At 37.0% G+C, this 21,132-nt stretch overlaps 2 protein-coding genes across 5 annotated transcripts in view; one reads left to right on the top strand and one right to left on the bottom strand.

Annotated features, from left to right (window-relative positions):
• CFAP210 (cilia and flagella associated protein 210) overlaps positions 1-21,132 on the bottom strand; it is a 116,287-nt gene that overhangs the window by 75,932 nt on the left and 19,223 nt on the right. The window lies entirely within an intron of this gene.
• The window catches only part of KLHL23 (kelch like family member 23), a 77,159-nt gene that overhangs the window by 43,293 nt on the left and 12,734 nt on the right, over positions 1-21,132 (top strand). The window contains exons 1-2 of one of the 4 annotated variants that reach the window (XM_074303163.1): positions 17,046-17,156; positions 19,072-20,286. In XM_074303163.1, the coding sequence (XP_074159264.1) occupies positions 19,074-20,286 (1,213 nt within the window). In that variant the 5' untranslated portion in view covers positions 17,046-17,156; positions 19,072-19,073. Of the gene's footprint in view, positions 1-17,045; positions 17,157-17,462; positions 17,827-17,892; positions 17,993-19,071; positions 20,287-21,132 lie in introns of those variants that run through there. The other 3 variants (XM_074303161.1, XM_074303162.1, XM_074303160.1) reach the window with 3 other exon arrangements.

Genomic DNA, 21,132 nt, shown 5'->3' with positions numbered 1-21,132 from the left:
TTCTAAAATGATAACCATCAAAACTTTGGTACTGGTTAAGAAATAAAGTGGTAGATCAATGGAATAGATTAAGTACATATAATAGTAGTTGTTAGGATTACTAGGTGAGAACTCAGGTTGTCTGGACAATGACAAGGTGAGAATTCAGGTTGTCTGGACAATGACAAGGTGAGAACTCAGGTTGACTTGACAGTTCTCTGGCTCAGACCTGTAAAGGGAGTTTACACCTTAGGAATCCTAGAAGGAGCAAGCTTATTGGTTGAAGTGGTTCTTCCCAGAAGTCCTTGCATTATCCCACGCCCATTCTCTGGGAGGATAAAAAGAGGCAACATTGAGCTTGGAAAGCAGTCTGGACTGGGGAAGGACAAGGGCTGGAGGACAGCACTCCAGGAAGAGGAGAAGTCTCTGCATTACATCAGGCCTGACGGGGCTCTCTGCAGGAAGGGAAGTCACTTTTCTGGACAAGAGTTAACAGCAACTGCCTGGAGACAACGGTTCTCTACAGGAAGAAGAATCTGTCTGAGAGATTTGAATAGACACAGCAGATCTCTTCCCAGAGAGCAATCGGCAGAGTCTGGAGACGACAGCACGCTACAAGTAGTAAATTCCATTCCACTGATAAACTACTCTGTTCAAGACAATGAACCAAGACAATTCCAAAGGACCAATGATGAAAAATGTTATCTACCTCAGAAGAGAATTGATGATCTTTGAATGCTTCTGGGATAAGAATTCACTATTTGACAAAACAAAAATACTCAGGAAAATTTGAAAACTATGGCAGAAACTAGGTATAAGCAAATATCTTATTAGACAAATATCTTACACCATTATGAGGTCAAAATGGGTACATGATTTAGTCATAAAGAATGATACCATAAATTAGGAGAGCAAGGAATAATAGTTTATCTGATCTATGGAGAAGAAGAAGTTGTTTAAATGAGATAGCATTATGAAAAGCAAAAAATAATAATTTTAATTACATTAAATCCAAAAGGGTTTGCACAAACAAAATCAATGTAATCAAGATTAGAAGGAAAGCAGAAAGTGGACACCTTTATGGCTAATGAAGGCTTTATTTCTCAAATATGTAGAGAACTGTCAAATTTATAAGAATGCAAGCTATTCCCCAATGGATAAAATGTCAAAGGATATTTATAAAGTGTTCAGATGAAATCAAAGCTAGTTATAGTTAATATGAAAAAATGCTCTAAATCACTATTAGAAAAATGCAAATTAAAACAAGTCTGAGATACCACTTTTCACTTATCAGATTGTCTAATATGACAGAAAAGGAAAATGATAAATATTGGAGAGGATTGTGAAAATTGGAACACTAATGCACATTCGTGGAATTGTAAATTGGAGAGAAATTTGGAACTGTGCCCAAAGGACTTTAAATTTGGGCATACCCTTTGAATCCCGCAACACCTTTACTAAGTCTGATGCAAAGAGATCACAAAAATGGAAAAAAGGCCCACATGTACAAAAATTTAGTGGTGGCAAAAAATCAGAAATAGAGGTGATGCCTATCAATTGAGGAATAGCTGAACAAGTTGTACTATAGAAATGTAATGGAATACTATTATACTATAAGAAATGATGAGAATAATGATTTCAGAAAAACCTGAAATGACTTACATGATGAACTCATACAAAGTGAAGTGATTAGAATGATATAGTTTCCATGGGGACAACTTATCAACAATCTAAGACAATTCCAAAGGACTCACAATGGAAAGAATTATCCATATCCAGAGAAAGCACTGATGGAGTCTGAATGAAGATCAAGGGATAGATACTATTTTCATTTTATTTTTTCCTGATTCTTTGTTTTTTTCTTTCATAACATGACTAATGTGGAGGAAGGGGGATAACTTGAAACTCAAACTAAAAAAAAAAAAAAAAAAAAAAGGAATGTGGGGCAGCTGGGTGGCGCAGTGGATAGAGCACTGGCCCTGAAGTCAGGAGGACCCAGTTCAAGTCTGGTCTCAGACAATTAACACACCTATATGTGTGACCCTGGGCAAATCACTTAACCCCAATTGCCTCAGCCAAAAAAAAAAAAAAAAAAGTTAAAAATTATCTTTAAATGTATTTGAAAAAATTATAAAATGTCAAACAGCATATAATCAAGAATAGATCCTTTTGTACTCCTTCAGAGACCTTCATCCCAGTTATTATGTATCCATTAATAACACTACTTTTCAGCTCTGGTCTTTGAACTGGTTTGAATCCAACAAATTGTTCTTTTTTCCAAATCCATTTTTTTTTTCCAATAAGAATACCATGAAAGACTTAATTGCTTTGCTAAAATCCAGATATTGTTTATTGTAATTTTTTCATCAAATGTTCTAGCAATCCTGTCCAAAAAGGGAAATGAATTTTGGTTTGTCATGACCAGTTATCAATAAAGCGATGTTGGCTTTTAATAATTACTACTTTCTTTCAATACCATTTATTAAAATGTTATACTCATTACACTCCCTAGAGTTGATACTTTGATTGATAATTGATGTCACTGATATCACTAATAAAGATTCTTGGCGATTCCCATCTTCTCCTGTACAGTTTTTCCCCATATTCTTCCATAAGTCTTCCATAGAGAGTTTACCCAATGCACTAGAACCTACCTCCTGTTATTTGTGAATACCAGTAAAATATACATACTGTCATTCCTAATTCTCTGTACCTCTGTGCCTTACCTTCTTTTTTGCTCATGCATGTTATTCTTCATGATATATTCAAAAATTAATTCATTTTATATTGTTTATTACTCTTTATGCCGTTTTATTATGAAGTGTTCCCTTTGGGCTATTCCTTTTTCAACTCAGACTCACAAGTTAGGCTCACAGAGAAGTGATTACTCTCAGATCCAAGATACTCCACAATTTTGCATTTCCAAAACTATATAGTTTGTAAATCCCAACCAGTATACTTCTTTAATATTCAGCCAATAGAGTCCTCAATTAGCTCAAAGCAAGGGCTTTTATTACCTTTTTTATGTCAAAGGCATTTTTAAGAGCAAAAGGAACAAAGCGTTCCCCCTCACCAAAAAAAAAAAAAAAAAAAAAAAAATCACAAGCACATAGCATAAAGGGAAAGAATGGTTACAAATTTTGAGTACACATTTAAGGAACACTTAGCTAAGGCAATTCAAGTTGTTACTGTAGAACTCCATGTTCTTTTCCTTCTCAGAAAGTCACAATGAGTCATTTGTCCAGGTTAACTCTGCAGAGGGAGACCCAGAGGTCTATGAACACTATGGGGTTTGGCCAGGATCAGCACTCTGGCACCCAAGGAGAGGCTATGCACCAGTGCAAAGGAAGTCCTGGATCCATGCAAGAGCACCATCAGATCCATCCTGGGATGTGTAAACTGGCAGCTTTATTACCCATCATCCAGTTTAAGGCCAAACATCTGGGCATTTTAAACAAAGGTACCTGCACATGGGGTGGCATTTCCTGGTAGAAGTTGAGTGATGAGTACATCACAACAGAAAGAATGTTCAAAGCAAGCATCAGCTGTGTGGCTGAGATCCCACGAGCAGAGAAATGGTATCTATTCCGGCCTCAGAGGAATACCAAGAGCAGGAATCTCTGAGCAAGGAGAGCCTATAATTGTGCTCCTTTAAATCAACAGAGCTTTCCAGATATCTAAGGACTTCAGTCCAGTAGTATTTCTCTATTGCTTAGACCCCAATTCAGGTCAGAAACTTGCAGAATTTAGACCACTGGTGCAGTAATCAGATTTACCCTAGATCAGACTACTTAGGAATAATGAAACTTTGCAAGTCACCAAGCCTGTCCCTGAGAGTCTGAAATAATATTCGGTACTCTAAGAAAACAAGACCAGCCCATATATTCTTTCCCAAAATATGTCAGAGTGCAGCCTTACTAGCACAACCCTAACACCAAATCAGGAAATAGGCTGGTTGGAAGAGTAATCAAATGAGAAAAAAAGGGGAATAGGTGACTATTTTGGTGTCAGTGGTTGGAAAGTTCAAGACATAAACCTAGCAGAAGGAAATGATTCCACAACAACTATAAGCACCCTCAGATTAAAACACAGCCTCAGCAAAAATTCAATAAGTATTCCTGAAAGAGATGAAACAGGAGTTTAAAAAAGAGTTAAAATGTTTTTGTAAATGAAATAAGAATTGTTGGGGGAAAATTTTTTGAAAAAAAATGCAAATTATGGAAGAATTGGAAAAGGAATTATCAGCTTGGCACAACTAGTACAAAATCTTATTTAAGAAATAATTCCCTAAAAATTAAAATGGACCAAATAGAAACCAATGACTCCATGAGACAAGGAATACTAAAACAAAAAGATTTAAAATATAAAGTTAGCAAAACTACAGACACGGAAAACAGATTGACGAGAAAAAATTGGGAATCATTGGATTTTCTAAACACTACCACCATCACCCTCCAGTTCTCTTAGAACCTAAAGACAAAGAAGAAATAAAATTTACTGGTCACCTCCTGCCTGAAAGAAATTCCAAAATAAAAATTCTGAGTAATATCATAGCTAAAATCCAGAGCTACTAGGTTAGAAAAAAAAAGCAAAAAACACCAAATATCCAAAGGGAAAGAATTCAAATACAAAGAAACCAGTTAAGATCATGATTTAGTAGTCACCACTATAAAGGAGCAGATAACTTAGAATACGATATTCCAAAAGGCAAAGGATATGGATTTCTAACTAAGAATAATGTGCAAAAAAGAATATACTGCTATAGAGGGAACATGGATCTTTAATGAAACAGAGGATTTCCTAGCATTCTTATTAAAAACACCAGAGATGTGGGAAACTTTGAGGTTCAAACATAGATTCCAGCTTCAGGTAATTATTATGTGACACTAAGCAAATCATTTAACCTCTATTTGCCTTAATCCATAGAGAAGGAAATGACAAACCATTCTAGTATCTTTGCTAAGAAAACCTCATGGATGGTATGGTCCACAGCATCATGAAGAGTTACACATGACTGAACAACCACAAATTTTCCATATAAAGTCTGGGGACCTACTTGACCCTAATAATAAAAAGCAATTAGAAGTTAAATTGAACCTGAAAATCATATCTCCTAGATAAATAATATTTAAAGGAGCAGACAGATATAATTGTAGTCCAGTACCTCCCACCCTTCCTCCCCTCAAGGATAGCAGAATGTAAAACCTGGATTTCCTGTTTCCTCTCTTGGAAAAAATTAAGGTCTCTCTTGGAGAAGAATGGGAAAAGAGGCTGGAGATATCTATTCTGCCTCTAGCACTAGTGTGTTCCAAGTAAGGATAGCCCTCACCACATGTAGTATTACATATACACACAAATACACATATGTTCACATTCCTACATGATTATATATGACATGGAAAACGTGTGTTTATAGCTAGAGACAAAAAGTGAATTCATTTCATTCAGTGTCTATAAATGGCTTCTTAAGCGATTCGGGGATTTATATCATCCGCTCTTTCTAGGTCCCAGAATGTGTATTTTGTGTTGTATCCTTTACCTTTTTTTTTTTTTTTTAATTGCTTGTAAAAATAACAGAATTAAAGGACAGATGATAGAAAAAGAGGTAACAGATTATATACAGCTTCAGAATGTTGGGCATACAAAGTTGGTTGGATTTAATTAATTTTATTCTATCTTATAAGGTATGTTTGATTCAGTGTTAAGTACTGAATCAGGAATTAACATTTTCTTTAAAGGAATTAACCTTTTAGCCTGAGCAGACCTTCAGCTTTTGCTGAAGTTTCACTGGAGAATCTTCCTCTCCCTCACATACTCCTTCCCTTACCCTCCTCTACTTCCTCTTCCTCAACCCTGCCCCTGATCAATTTGTTTCTATATGTCCCAGAAAATATGTCAGACATTGCTAAGCATCAGGGATATAGGGAGGCACAATCTCAGAAGCAAGACCTAATGAAGGGGGGGGGGGGTTAGGGAGATCAGGAAATGGATGAGATTTGAGTTGTCTTCAAGAAAGTCAGGGAAGACAGGAGTAAGTAAGCATAGAATTCCAGGCTTGGGAGAGAGCCAGTGAGAAGACAGTAGGGAAATGAAGTTTTGTGTAAGGAACAGCAAAAAGACCGGTGTTTTTGGATTCTAGTAACAAACAGGTAACAGATGGGGAGGAGGGGTCTTGTAAATAAATACCCAAGTGAAATTAATCTAGATTTCAGATGAAAACTGTTTTTAGACTCTTTACTGAAACGGGGTAAGCAAGAGCTCTGAGTTTGAAAAACAAACATAGACTGAGACACTTGAATGGGAATGAGATTGAATAGAAGCAAACTTGTTAACAGTGGGGTATATCAAAGGGAAACATCAAAGGGATTCCCCATGCCCTTCTCCCTCCCGTCCCTTTCTACTTGGCAGTCCTACCATGGCAGAGCTCTGCTCTGGGATGAGATAAAACAGAGCCTGGATAGGAAAGATTCTCCAAAATAGGAGTCAGGAAAGTAGGAGAAGACATAATAGGAAAGAAGGAGGGAGCAGAAAGGAAGAAGAGTGGCGACAAGGGCAGTGACACTCCTGTTTATAGAAGGGGCCAAGGAAGATGTAACTATTTGTGAACCCACTAAGAGCTCACGATGACTAACTAGCTATTTCATTATTTGCACTAACAAACATTTCATAAGTATTCATTCTAAATTTTGAATCATTATTCCCAACCTCCTGACATTCAGATGGCTAATTTTTAAGCCCCTCAAATTATTTACATGTGTTATTATTTGTAATTTTGGTGAATGAGCAGGAGACTGGCTGTTTTCCCAGTGTTTAACACATAGTAGGCACTTAATAAGTACTTGTTGACTTTTTTCCTTATTTCTGAAATTGTTTTCTCTTGAAAACTTAGAAATCTAATCCCCCCCCAAAAAAAGTATATAAAATCACTTCATATGATTTTTTTTAGAACCTGGCTTTTCAAAATGGGAAACAGTCTTACATCATTTTAAAATATAATTTTCTATTTATCCAGAAGTCAAACTTCAGTTATCCAAAGCATTGTCCTTTGGCCAGTAAATAAAACATCTTTCCCCCAAAAAAATAATACTAACCAACAACCCTTTTGCTGCTAAGAAGAATAGTTTGGGTAAATTGACTTAAAATTGCTTGTAAAAATAACACAGAATTAAAGGACAGATGATAGAAAGAGAGGTAACAGATTATATACAGCTTCAGAATGTTGGGCATACAAAGTTGGTTGGATTTAATTAATTTTATTCTATCTTATAAGGTATGTTTGATTCAGTGTTAAGTACTGAATCAGGAATTAACATTTTCTTTAAAGGAATTAACTGTGTTTTCTTTTAGAAAAAGACATCAATATAATAGTGGAAAAATGTATAGAATTGCACATGTTTAATATATATATTGGATTACTTGCCATCTAGGAGAGGGGGTGGGAGTAAGGGAGGGAAAAATTTTGGAACACAAGGTTTTTCAAGGATGAATGTTGAAAATTATCCATGCATATGTTTTGAGAATAAAAAGCTTAAATAAAATAATTTTTAAAAAAGACATCAATAAAACTTTTTTTAATTAAATAGGGCAGTTGTGTAGAAGTAGCATATAAATACAGATGTCCAGGGAAGAAATGGAAAAACTATGAAAGCTAAATAGTTTAGTATACATTCAAACAATTGCATATTCTTTGATAGTTATCATGCCATTATCCTATTCTGCATGGGGGTAGCACTGTACAATAACTGATATTCATAGTTAAGGCCATGAGTCATCAAGAAATGATTAAATCATATTCAAAATATGTCCTGTTTAATAGACTCATTCATATATTCTGATGTTCTGTTTTCACTGAGGGAGGGAAGGGAATAAGCATTTATTAAGCACCCACTATGTATGGGGCATTTTACAAACATTCATTTAATCCTCACAATAACCTTATGGGGTAAGTACTATTATTTCCATTTTATAGCTGAAAAATCAGAGGAAAACAGAGGTTAAATGATTTGTTCAGGGTCACATATCTAGCTAATACAACTCTTCCTGACTCCAGGTCCAATTCTCTATCCACCAAAGTGGATTTTTCCTATTGCCAGCTTTCTCCTATGTAGAAGCTACTGTGAGGAGATGGGAGTAACAGTATGGAAGGTGTCAGAAACATCCCAATTGGATTTCTCACTTACACCAGCTCTGGTCATCCTCCCAAATGTTAGGATTGTTTGGGAGGGAGTAGAAAGTGGGGAGGTTAACATTAGAACCTAACGTATACTGATGCTCACTAGCTGAGCTCATCTTGGCTGGGATTCTTGCCCATGTACACTTTCCTAATCACCCTCTTGCTTCCATAAATCAAGGCTCTAAGCAAAAGGTAAAAACACAACTTTTCTGGGAATCTGTACCCCATCCTTTCTCTCACAAGCCACTTGGGGTCTATACTTTCATATTGCTTAAATGTCTACTCTATGCACACCATAACTTCTTCAAACTCATATGTTGATTTAAAACACCTAATACTATACTCCCTCAGCTTCCACGCAGATTACTTAGTCATTTTTTTGCATCTTCTACTTGAAATTAATCTCTGCTTCCACATCTCCATACAATCCATCAGCCATACACCCAAACTCTGCTTTTAATACATTCCATGACAACACTCAAGGATTGGCTGCCAACCATACCTTTTCCACCAACTACCAGCATCAGAAAAATATCCAAATGTTCTCTTGTAGCTCAGTGGAAATTTTATAAGGAGCCTTTTCTTTTTTCCCACTTAATATTTTATTTTTCTAGTAATGTATAAAGATAGTTTTCAGTATTCATTTTTGTAAGATTTTGAGTTCAGATTTCTCCCTCTCTCTCTTCTATCCCTTCTTCCCAAGACAGTGAACAATTGATATAGGTTAAATATGTACAATCATTTTAAACATATTTTCATATTACTCATGTCATAAAGAAAAAAAAAATCAAACCAAAAAGGAAAAAAATCATGAGAAAGAAACAATACCAACAAAAAAGAAAACAGTATACTTTGATCTGTATTCAATGTCCATAGTCTATTGTAATTATCTTGGATCAGGATGATTTCAGAGGCCTAGAGAGACTTACATGAACTGATGCTAAGTAAAATGAGCAGAACCAGGAGATCACTGTGCACAGCAACAACAAAACTATGATCAATTCTGTTGAATGTGGCTCTGAAAAACAATGAGATGACTCAGGTCTGTTCCAATGGTCTTGTGATCAAAAGTGCCATCTACATCCAGAGAGAAGGCTATGGGAACTAAGTGTGGATCACAACTCGGAAAGTCGGAGGTTCCAAGACGATCAGATACCGACATAGTTCTGACCATAAACGATGCGGACTAGCGATCTGTCGGCATTATTCCCATGACCCGCCGGGCAGCTTCCGGGAAACCAAAGTCTTTGGTTTTCACTCTTTTTGTTGCTGTTTGCTCACATTTTGATTTCTTTCTCATTTTTTTTTTTCCATTTTGATCTGATTTTTTTTTTTTTTTTTTTTTTTTGTGCAGCACACTAATTGTAGAATTGCATGTATTTAATTAACATATTGATTACTTGCCATCTAAGGGAGGATGTGGGGGGAAGAGGGGGAAATTTGTAACTCGAAATTTTGCAAGGGTCAATGTTGAAAAATTATCTATGCATATGTTTCAAAAATAAAAATTTAATAAAAAATTAAAAAAAAAAGAAATTATCTTGGATCATTGTATTGTTGAAAAGAACTAAGTCTATCATAGTTGGTCATCATACAATCTTGCTGTTAATGTATATAATATTCTCCTGGTTCTGCTCTCACTTTACTCAGTATCAGTTCATATAAATCTTTCCAGGTTTTTTTTTATAGAACAATAATATTTTTAATAGAGCAAAAGTATTTCATCATATTAATATGTATCAATTTATCCAGCTACACCCCAATTGATGGGCATCCCTTCAATTTCCAATTCAGAAAGAATCCTTTTCACCTTGGTATACAGCTGCTACTTCCTTGAGCCCTATTAAGCCTTCAAGGATATTTATAACACATTTTGGAAAGATTTCCATCAAAATGGTTAAAATTAAAAGAAAATGGTGACACTCATTAAAAGGTTAAGCTTCAATTATGTATAATTTCCCTTAAGTCAAGCCCTTCATTCTGATGATATCAAATAAATGTGTTATTACCATTTTGTCCATATTTGATTAACAGGTCAATTTTGATAAATTTCATTTTATATTTATTTTCAGACTAATGTCTGGTTTCAGAAATGAATCATTTATATGAATAAAATGATTGTAAATTTTTGATAGAAATACTGTATATTAATTAGTTGTTACTACTATGGTAAACATGCCAGTGCTTAGTTGCTCTGAAATAATATCACATGATTTAAGAAAAAAACATTTCCCTCATTTTAGTAATTAGAAAAAAGAATAGATTGGAATAACATAATCTTTCTAAAATTCTTATCATCTGTTCTTTTTTGGGTAAACTTTTACTTGATCAAATCAATAGTTCTTGTAGTTGTTAATTAAATAACTAATTATGAAAAGAACAAATGCTTTTTTTAAAATCAGTGAACCATTGTATAGTTTATACCAAGGTAATAAGCATTAAAATCAGCTGTTTTTAATCATTTTAAAGACATATTGAAATTATGATTATACAAAATCACACTTTCACATTTATTCTACAATTAATCATCTTTCTGAGTTCACATTGGTTTAGCCATCATTTGTCAATAAGCATAGAAATACACATTTCTGTTTTGTTTTTTTTAAAATGTTGTTGGTTGGTTGTTTTTGCTTATACCAACTGATAACTTCATATACAGTCTTCAAATCTGATAGCTAACCAAACTGGCAGTAGTTTATCTAGTGTGTCTCATCAAAAGCACAGAAATTAGGTACTTGTGATCATTACAAATAGGAGATACTTTGGTCAATGCTTGGGGACTCAGAGTAATAGGAAAATGATCTATCATGCTATATTTCATTTAATAGGTTTGCTTTGACAAAATTATGAGCTCTGATTATCTAGTAAAAGTAAATATTTATTGAGGCTTGTGTGTGCTGTGGTTTTGAGTGGATGTAGATCCACAGAATACTCTGAACTTGGGTAGTAGTTCTTCCTTTCTTATTCTATATGTTTGTGTATGTATGTATAGCAAGAATAGGCACAGTATGTACTGAGACAGTCTTGTCACTATCAATCTTATTTTTATTATAGCATGACAGAAAATGATACCTTAAATGAAATTTTAAGTCTTTAAAAATATATTTTTTAGTCTGAGCCACACCTGTGATCCAATCCTTCTGTGTGGGAACTTTCCTTTGAAATATTGATCAGCAAATCATCTGTAATTTATAGCCTTAGGGATTTTCTGGGAGAACAGAATTTTAAATGATTTGTCCATGATCACATAGCTAATATGTATTAGAAGAGTGGAAGTCCAGTCTTCCTAACTCCACACAACAACAAAGGACTTCCGAAGGTGCTCGGGTGTTAGGGGGAGCTGAATCTGATCCTGGCCATTTGTCTTTTCTCTTCATTTCATATGTTGCCTCTTGGCAATCTGTCCACTATCATAATTTCAATTATCACTCCTTTGTCCAGTTGTAAACTCTCCTTAGAAACCAGGCTCCATTTCTGTGGAATAGACATATTTGAATGTCCCATTTACACCTGAAATCCATCATGCATAAAATTAAACTCATTCTCTTCACCTCAGAATTTGAGCCTTTTTCTAATTTCCCAATTTCTACTGATGTTTCTATTCTCCCATTCTTTTTTTTTTAAACTAAAGTTTTTTATTTACAAAACATATGCATCAGAAATTTTTCTTTCTTTTTCTTTTTTTCTTAGATTAGGATTAAGTGACTTGCCCAGGGTCACACAGCTAGGAAGTGTTAAGTGTCTGAGATAAGATTTGAACTAGGGTCCTCCTAAATTCAAGGCTGGTGCTCTATCCACTGCGCTACCTAGCTGCCCCCGTCAGTAATTTTTCAACATTGACTCTTACAAAACCTTTTGTTCCAAATTTTCCCCTCCTTCTCCACACCCCCTCCCCAGCTGGCAGGTAGTCCAATACATATTAAATATATTAAAATACATGTTAGATCCCAGTATATGTATACATATTTATACAGTTATCTTGATGAAGAAAAATCAGACCAAGAAGGAAGAAAAAACTGAAAAAGAAAACAAAATGTAAGTAAATAACATGAGAGAGAGTGAGAATGCTATGTTGTATTCCACCCTCTGTTCCCACTGTCCTCTGTCTGGGTGTAGATGGCTCTCTTCATCACTGAACATTGGATCTGGTTTGAATCATCTCATTGTTGAAGAGAGCCACATCTATCAGAATTGATCATCATATAGTCTTGATGTTGAAGTGTATAATGATCTCCTGGTTCTGCTCATTCACTTAGCATCAGTTCATGTAAGTTTCTCCAGGCCTTTCTGAAATCATCCTGCTGGTCATTTCTTACAGAACAATAATATTCCATAATATTCATATACCACAATTTATTCAATTGATGGGCATCCACTTAGTTTCTTGCCACCACAAAGAAGGCTGCCACAAACATTCTTGCACATACCGGTCCTTTTCCCTCCTTTAAGATCTCTTTGGGATATAAGCCCAGTAGAGACACTGCTGGATCAAAGGGTATGCACAATTTGATAACTTTTTGGGCATAGTTCCAAATTGCTCTCCAGAATGATTGGATCTTTCACAATTCCACCAACAGTGTCCCAGTTTTCCCACATCCCCTCCAACATTTATCATTATTTTTTCCTGTCATCTTAGCCAATCTGACAGGTGTGTAGTGTAACCTCAGAGTTGTCTTAATTTGCATTTCTCTGATCAATAGTGATTTGGAACACCATGATTATAAATAATTTTAATTTCTTCATCTGAAAATTATCTGTTGGTTTCCTTTGACCATTTATCAATTAGCTAATCTCTCATTCTTCAAATCACCAAGGAAGACATCAGTGACCTCATTCCTCTCAAATGAGATCAATTGTCAAATCCTGTTGATTTTGCCTCTGTTATATTTCTTGCATCTGGCACCACCTTAGTATGGGCTTTCCACAGCTCTTCTCTAGTCTCATGAATAGTCTCCTATAGTTTTCCTGACTCTAAATCTTTTTTTTTTTTCCTCCTATTGATCCTTTTACTATTAACTGCCAAATATTCCTAATGACAAAGCCTGATCATATCTCTTATGCTCATTGACTCAAATATTCAAATATATCTATGATCCTTTTTATTATGCTGATTGCCTACCTCATTATCATTCTATGCAGCCTTTCTTCCTGTCCTCTTAAAATTTTGCCCAGGAGTCCATCAAACATTCTGGCCGCTTTCCTCCATTGCTCCTGATGTATCAAGGAACTGAGGCTGTCAGATTTATCTTACCACATTACCAGACCATTAAGCAGACATTTCCCTTAAGACATCTTTATCCCAGGTCTGGGTTTTTTTTTAAAGGTAATTTAATAACCATTGTTAGTCTTTATAAGATTTTTTGTTTCTTACAAATGAGTTCATATTCCTAACCAGTATTACAAGTGCCTGGCTCTCTCTGTGTTTGGTAATTGTTGACTGCTAACCACTGTCCCTCTTTTGTGTCCCTCTTCTAGAAATAATTTACATTGTTTAAACTATTTTTTTCTTTTAAATTATTTTTACTTTATCCAATTATATGTGAAGACCATTTTAAACATTCATTTTTAAATAAAATTTTGAGCTCCAAATCTTCTCCTCCTTCCTTCCTAAGAAAGTAAGTACAATGCTTAAACTTCTATATGAAATGATCTGTGACTCTGTGCTTCTTGAGCCCTGCACCTATGTTTCATTTTCAATGATTTGTCTGAAAATAAGTCAAAATTGATTTTAATTGCATAGCATATTCTCTTCTCATTTTTATTCTTTCACATAACTTTGATCTTTTTTTCTAACAAATTGGTGGTTCTGCTGTACTCAGAAAGCTAATTCAAGAAAAATATCACCTAGTGATATCTTAAGATGTAATTGATATTATTTTGTGATTTTCTTGGTGCTCACAGAGTCCAATGATTCCCCCCCCCCGGAAAACATTGTTTATCATACATAATCATGAGATTTTTGTATTGTCTACTTATACAAAAAATTTAGCTTTTCTCATTCCTTATTCCTGATCCATATTTTCTAACATATTTTTAAACATTTTTTATTCCTACCTTGCATGATCAAAGTATATACTGATTTAATTTAAGGATCTTAACTCATTCGTCATAAAATTTCACTCTATCCTTTACAAGAAATGCTGGTGTATAGACTGCTGTTGTTTTCACAGTGATCTTTTTGCAACTATTTATCATGAGAATTGATAATAATCAAATATCCCATGCATTATGACAGTTCTTATTGGCTTTAGGCACAGTGTAAAATCAAGTCTGTCAATTCTTTTATTTGCCTTTCTAAGGAGAGCTCATAAACAACTTTCCATTTAGCAGCAGTTTCTTTCTGTCTGATTTTAGAATAAGGATACCAACACCAATATCATTTAGAAGTATGGCTCTCACAATTTAGAGAATCAATAGGTAAGTCAAAAATTTTTACATAGCTTAAATAGGACCTACCTTTTGGTATCTCTGCCCCTTTCCCCTAAGCCTACCACTGCTATTGCAAAAGAAGGAAGCCACATAGAACTGAAGGCCATTTTATGACGTTGTTTATTGTCATGGGTTACCATTGTTAAAAAATTTATCACCAAGTATCCAGCCTAATGACCATACTTAGGTAGGCTGGTCCTCAGAAGGGAGATTCAGTCTGTTACCTGAGTTATATTCAAAGTTTTTCTAGCCTACTGCTAGCCCCTTTAAGAGCTTAGGATAATCCACATTTTATTTGGAAGCATAAGGGTAAGATTTTGCAGAGGACCTAATTTCCTAAATAAGAACTAATTCCTTATCTTGACATTCAAAGAGCTCCAAATTAAAATTTCAGTCTCCTCTATAGACTTAGTGTTATTTCTCCTTTACACTTTCACATTTCAATCTTACTGGACAATTTGCCTTTTTTTCCCCCCATCTCATTCTGTCCTTTCCTTTCTCCATGCATTTACATATGCCATCCTATATATATGGACCAGATTTCCCCCTGTTTCTTCTCCCTCTTGAAATCCTATTTTTCCTTCAAGGTCCAACTCGGATCTCCCCTGCCCCCCATTTATATTTCTCTGATTCTCTCAACTGATAGTCACCTCTCCTCCTTCAAATTTCTCATTTTACTTTGAACTTTTCTATATATTTAATTGTACCTTGTGTACATCTTTTATACATAATTAATATCAATTAACTATAATAACAAACAAAATTAAAAAGGCTGTCACCTTTGTTTCACCAGTGCTTTGAATATATAGTTGCCTCTAACAAATAGCATATTATTTTTTTATCTTACACCATAACTAAATTCCATGTTAAAATTTCTATGCCATGACAACATGGCCAGGACAACCCAACATTATTGACTTTGTTCCTCTGAATTGATTCAAATAATGCAATCTAGTTAGAAAATGTTGGGGATTATTTAACTTTTCATAGAGCACTCAGAAATGGGGTAATTGGTGATGTGATCTGTGAATACCAATAGTCCCTCTGCATATCATTCATAGCCACAAATTGAAGAACAGGACTTATTTAAGTGAAATGAGGGAAATATGGTTATCATGCTTTGCTTTTCTAGTCCAGATTGTCAGACACTGATCCTATTATTTTCATTACCATCTTCAAATCTGTGTGCTCCAGAGAAATATATCTTAGTGATGTAATGATGAAGTTATTATGTATGAGGAATATTCGACATTTTTGAATAGAGGAACCTCATCCAGATTTTGCCTATGTTAAAGATGATTTGAAAGTGATTAAACTAAAGGCAGGAATATCAATTTAAAAGCTATTACAAGAAATAACTTGGTTTAAAGAAATAAAACAAATAAAGCAAAGCAAAAAGACCTGACTTGAACAAAGGAAGTAGCTGTGGGAGTGCAAAGGTGGTGAAAAAGAATAAAAAAGATTATAGAAATGGACGCAATAGGGCTTGTTAAATTTTTGGGTATTTTACTTAGGAATGCCTGTTTATCAAATAGTATTGTTAGTACTGGTGTGAGAGTGTAAAGATCTGAAGCTCCTTTCGCTGAAGCCCAGTTATGCTTACACAACAGGTGTAAAGAAGTAATATCATTCATGCCAGGATACCTCAGCAACTGCTCTTGGCAAGCTGAAGCAGGGTGACTGCAAGTACAAGAGTACAGGGAAAAAACAAAACAAAACAAAACAAACCATTAAATATATACACAAGCACTTCAGATAATGTTATAGCTTTAATGCCTTGGGAAACCATAGAAGCAAAGAGTTCAATCTGGTGCATATAGCAATCTAAAAAGGGAGCTGACTGAGAAACAGTCTTAGCTCATTTCATTCATTCATTCATTCATTCCACAAACATTTATTGAGTTCCTCCTATATGTGAGACAATGTGAAGAATCAGAAAACCAAGAAAATCAACAGGCTTTGCAAATAGCAACTGGTCGTACATCAAAAGACAATTTTTACATAAAGTACTGCTAAACGGGCCACATTTTAAAATTTTCATTTAATTTTTAAAAACTTTGAACTTTACAAATACCAAATAAAAAGAGCATTTCCGTATATTGCAGAACAGGAGAGCACTGCATATAAACTGAGAACGCAGAGCTTGCTGGTCTTTTAAAGTCTTATAATCAGTTCAACATGTAACTTTCAAAGGGGTCCAGCTTGCCTGAGAGTTTCTGGCCTGTTATCCTCTGTTCTGGAGGAGGGGAGACCCTCTATCCCTAGGCTAAGTGGAAGGCAGAATTAATCATTCGGTAATAAGCGGGGGCTCCCGGCGTCCCGGTGGGATGTAGGCGGTAACAAGGCCGGAGTGTGGGGTAGGCTAGTGTACCATCAGGAGAGAATCACAGAACCCCCAGGGGTGCAGCCGCTCCGGCTACTTAGCTCTGGAGGAGAACCGTGGAGTCGAGGCAGCAGAACAGCTGGCCCGGGCCTTGGCCACCAGGTTTTTCCTCCAGGCTTCCAGCTTAACCCCTGGTGTGCCGGTCTGCCGCGGAAGCTGCAGCTGAGGGCGGCGGGGACTCAGCCCCTCTCGGTAAGGTGGGGGAATTTTGCAGAAAAGAATCGGGGGTGGGCGGGTGGGGAGAGGGGCGCGAAAGGGCAAAGCCCCACTCCCTCGATTTTGATTCGACCCTCCCCCATTTCGCCTCGGTCCTGGAAAGCCAATCAGGGTTCGTTAGCGCGGGAGAGGTTGCCTTTCCCGGGGTCTCTGCAGTAGTACTTTTTGGCAGCACGAGGCAGGGTGCTTGCGTGACTGAGCCCTTGGGGACGCCATCCCCCTCGGCCGCCTGGGGGCGGGGGGTGCACAGCACCTTCCCGGCGTCCCTGGCTGCCGCCTCCGCTGTCAGGCTCTGTGTGTGTGTGTGTGTGTGTGTGTGTGTGTGTGTGTGTGTGTGTGTGTGTGTGTGTGTGTGTGTGTGTGTGTGTGTGTGTGTGTGTGTGTGTGTGTGTGTGTGTGTGTGTGTGTGTGTGTGTGTGTGTGTTGGGGGGGAGTGACAACGGGGGAGGGGCTGACTTGATCGAGGGGCGGGGGAGCAGCTGAGGCACCAAAGTAGGAGCGGCCCCGGGGCGCGCTCACTCTCTGGCCCCCGCTGCCGCTCGCGGGTCCAAAGATGGTCAGAAGAGCGAGAGGAGCCGCAGGATTCGCCTCGGTGTCCTTGTCTCCTTAGACCTCTGGGTCCCTGGCTCCAGGCGGGACGCTAGCGGTAAGTGGGGGAGGGGGAAACGGCTCGAGGGCAGCCCAGGGACGCCCCTCTGAGGAGAGAGCTAGCCCGCCGTCCCGAGGGAGAAAGAGAGGCGGACAATGGCCCGGGCCTCGCGGGCCGTCCGCCGGGCTGAACCCGGTCCTCCTCCTGCACCTGCTTGGGAGCGGTGAGGCGAGGGGGGCCGCTCTAGGCGCTGGAGGAATCAGCGCCCCGGGGACCCTACGAAGTGGGGGCGGGGTCGTGTGTATAAGAGGGGGGAGCAGAGCTGGGCCACCTCAGTTTCCGTGTCCCGGAAAGGGGGCTCTAACTCCACAACTTGGGGGGGGGGTGTACAGCTCGAGGCGAGGCTGAGCTGCCTGCGTTCCCACATTTAGAAGGAGAGCTGTTAACTCCGCGGTGGCTGAAGGGAAGATGGGACCCGGATCAGGGTTGGGTTGCCTCAGTTTCCACTACCTAGGAGGGGAGTTGTAACTGCTCAGTGGGGGGGCCGGTGACGTAGGTAACCTCGGTTTGCAGAGGTCGGTGCTTGGTTTGTACGCATATTTTCTTACTTTTTTTTTTTTTTTTAAAAAAGGCTGAAAATCCTCAGCCGCCGGAGCCCCCCTTTCCCTCCTCGGTGAAGCAGCCCTTTGATCGGCCTCTTCCCGGGGTGATCGAATTTTAAAAGGAATCTCGGAGTTAGTGGAAAAGGCTGGAGAAACAAACGAGCTCGAGGACTGATTGTTTTCGTTGTGGGAGCAGGGACCAAAAGCATTTCCCCCCTCTCCCTCAGGCTTCTCCAAGAGCGACCCCCCGAAAGGGCCCCAGACCCCTACTATTATGATGTGTTCGGGGCACTGCCTTCTTTGTTGAGACAGCTCTTTGGAAACAATCTGTATGAGATATGTGTATGTGGGTTGACTTTTTTTGGGGGAGGGAGGTGGGGGTGGCAAATGGACTTTAATGGATGACCCTGGTGGCCGGTTTCACATAGTTGCATCCAGGTTTATATACACAGTCTTGCTGAATGTTGTGCCTGTTTACAAATTGGCCTCCATATTCCATTACAGAGCAACACACATTTTGAATTTGTTCTGGGTAGTAATTCGTTGTTATGGCAATATTAACTGTAATTCGTCAAAATGAGAGGCCTTTGGACTACAGTCAGTCTTAATCATTATGATGATTAGAATATGCAGCATTGGTAATTTAAGGTTATCTGCAGAATTTTAAGTTAATGCACTATTATTATTATTTTTTTGGCAGCAATGGCACTTAAAGGGCAAGAAGACTATGTCTATCTTTTCAAAGATCCCTCTCATCCTTTGGATTTCTTGGAAGCATTCAGAACTTTTTACCTTGATGGATTATTTACTGATATAACACTTCAGTGCCCTTCAGGTGGTATCTTCCATTGTCATAAAGCTGTTTTAGCTGCCTGCAGCAATTATTTTAAAGCAATGTTCACAGCTGACATGAAAGAAAAATTTAAAAATAAAATAAAACTCCCTGGGATCCATCATGAAGTCCTTGAAGGTCTTATAAATTATGCATATACTTCACAAATCAGAATAACCCAAAGAAATGTTCAAAGCCTCCTCGAAGCAGCAGACTTACTGCAATTTTTTCCTGTAAAGAAAGCTTGTGAGCAGTTTTTAGTAAGGCACCTTGATGTTGATAATTGCATAGGAATGCATTCCTTTGCAGAATTTCATGTGTGTCCTGAATTAGAAAAGGAATCTAGAAGGATGCTTTTATCAAGATTCAAGGAAGTGTGGCAACAAGAAGAATTTCTTGAAATCAGCAGTGAAAAATTATTCTTTATTTTGTCCAGAAAGAATCTAAGTGTTTGGAAGGAAGAAACTGTCATAGAACCAGTTATTAAATGGACAGCACATGATGTGGAAAAGCGAATTGAAGGCATTTTTGATTTACTAAACTATGTAGAAATAGATATAGATCAAATGTACTTGAAGACTGCTTTGAGCCTTCAGAGAAGACACTTACTAACTGAAAACAAGTTAAGAGCCTTAGTATATAATGCTCTGAGTCCTATTCATAAGGAGGTTTCCCAGAGGTCCACAGCTACTATGTATGTAATTGGAGGCTATTATTGGCATCCCTTATCAGAGGTTCACATTTGGGATCCTTTAATAAATGTTTGGATTCAGGGAGCAGAAATACCGGACTATACCAGAGAAAGCTATGGTGTTACAAGTTTGGGACCCAACATTTATGTTACAGGTGGTTATAGGACAGATAACATAGAAGCCCTTGACTCTGTCTGGATCTATAATAGCGAGATGGATGAATGGACTGAAGGTTCCCCCATGCTCAATGCAAGATATTATCACTGTGCAGTTACCTTAAGTGGTTGTGTTTATGCTTTGGGGGGTTATAGAAAAGGAGCTCCAGCGGAAGAAGCAGAGTTCTATGATCCTTTAAAAAAGAAATGGATTCCTATTGCAAATATGATTAAAGGTATGTACAAATTTTGTATATATCATATATTATGTGGCCTTTTGAACTTGAACCAGCCTCCTTGTTCTTTCAGTGAAAGTACAAGGCCCAAAATACTTATTCTAAGTGTCCAATTACTGGGTTTGGCATTTTTTCCCAGAAATAACAGTAGTATATACAAATATTGTAGCATAAAATGCCCCAAATGATATTTTTATGATTCCAATAATAAAACTATTAAACAAGTACCATCTTATGGCTTTTTTGAATTAGAAAGCCATTTATTGGCATTTTTAAGCCAGGTTATGTTTTCTAATAATTTTAAAGTAGGTTTTAAAGGTAAGAAAAATTAGAAACATCAATGGTTTTATTTTATTTTTAATACTTATTTTAATTTTTTTCTTGTTGTTGAATGACTTTCTCTTTAAACTTTTTACTTTTATATCACTGTACTAGATCAGTTTCCTTTAATTTCATGAGCAATTTTTCCTTTTTTAAATGTATCTCTCTTTTTAAAAAATCATTATATAGGTTAATTATCTGGACTCCTTCAGAGTACAATAAAATATATTATGAGTAGAACTTTTCTTATTTTTGTTTTGATGATGTCTTATTTATCGTAATCACTGTAAAGTCTTGGGAGCAAAACCTATGCCCTATACAATGCCTGATATACTGTTGGTATTCACTTTTAAGAATGGGAGAGGTATGAGCAAATACTTCCATATCAAATCAAATAAAAATTCTTCATTTTTCTCTTTTTTCTTAAAAAATATAATATTTAATTTTAAATTGGTGCCATTATACTTCAACAGAACAGCTTTCAAGTTGCCTGGACACAATGCAAGTTATTTCAGATGTTTCCTC

The sequence above is a fragment of the Sminthopsis crassicaudata genome, chromosome 3 (genome assembly GCF_048593235.1).
Source record: "Sminthopsis crassicaudata isolate SCR6 chromosome 3, ASM4859323v1, whole genome shotgun sequence".
In the NCBI taxonomy this organism is placed as follows: domain Eukaryota; kingdom Metazoa; phylum Chordata; class Mammalia; order Dasyuromorphia; family Dasyuridae; genus Sminthopsis; species Sminthopsis crassicaudata.
This window is presented reverse-complemented; position numbering and strand designations above follow the sequence as displayed.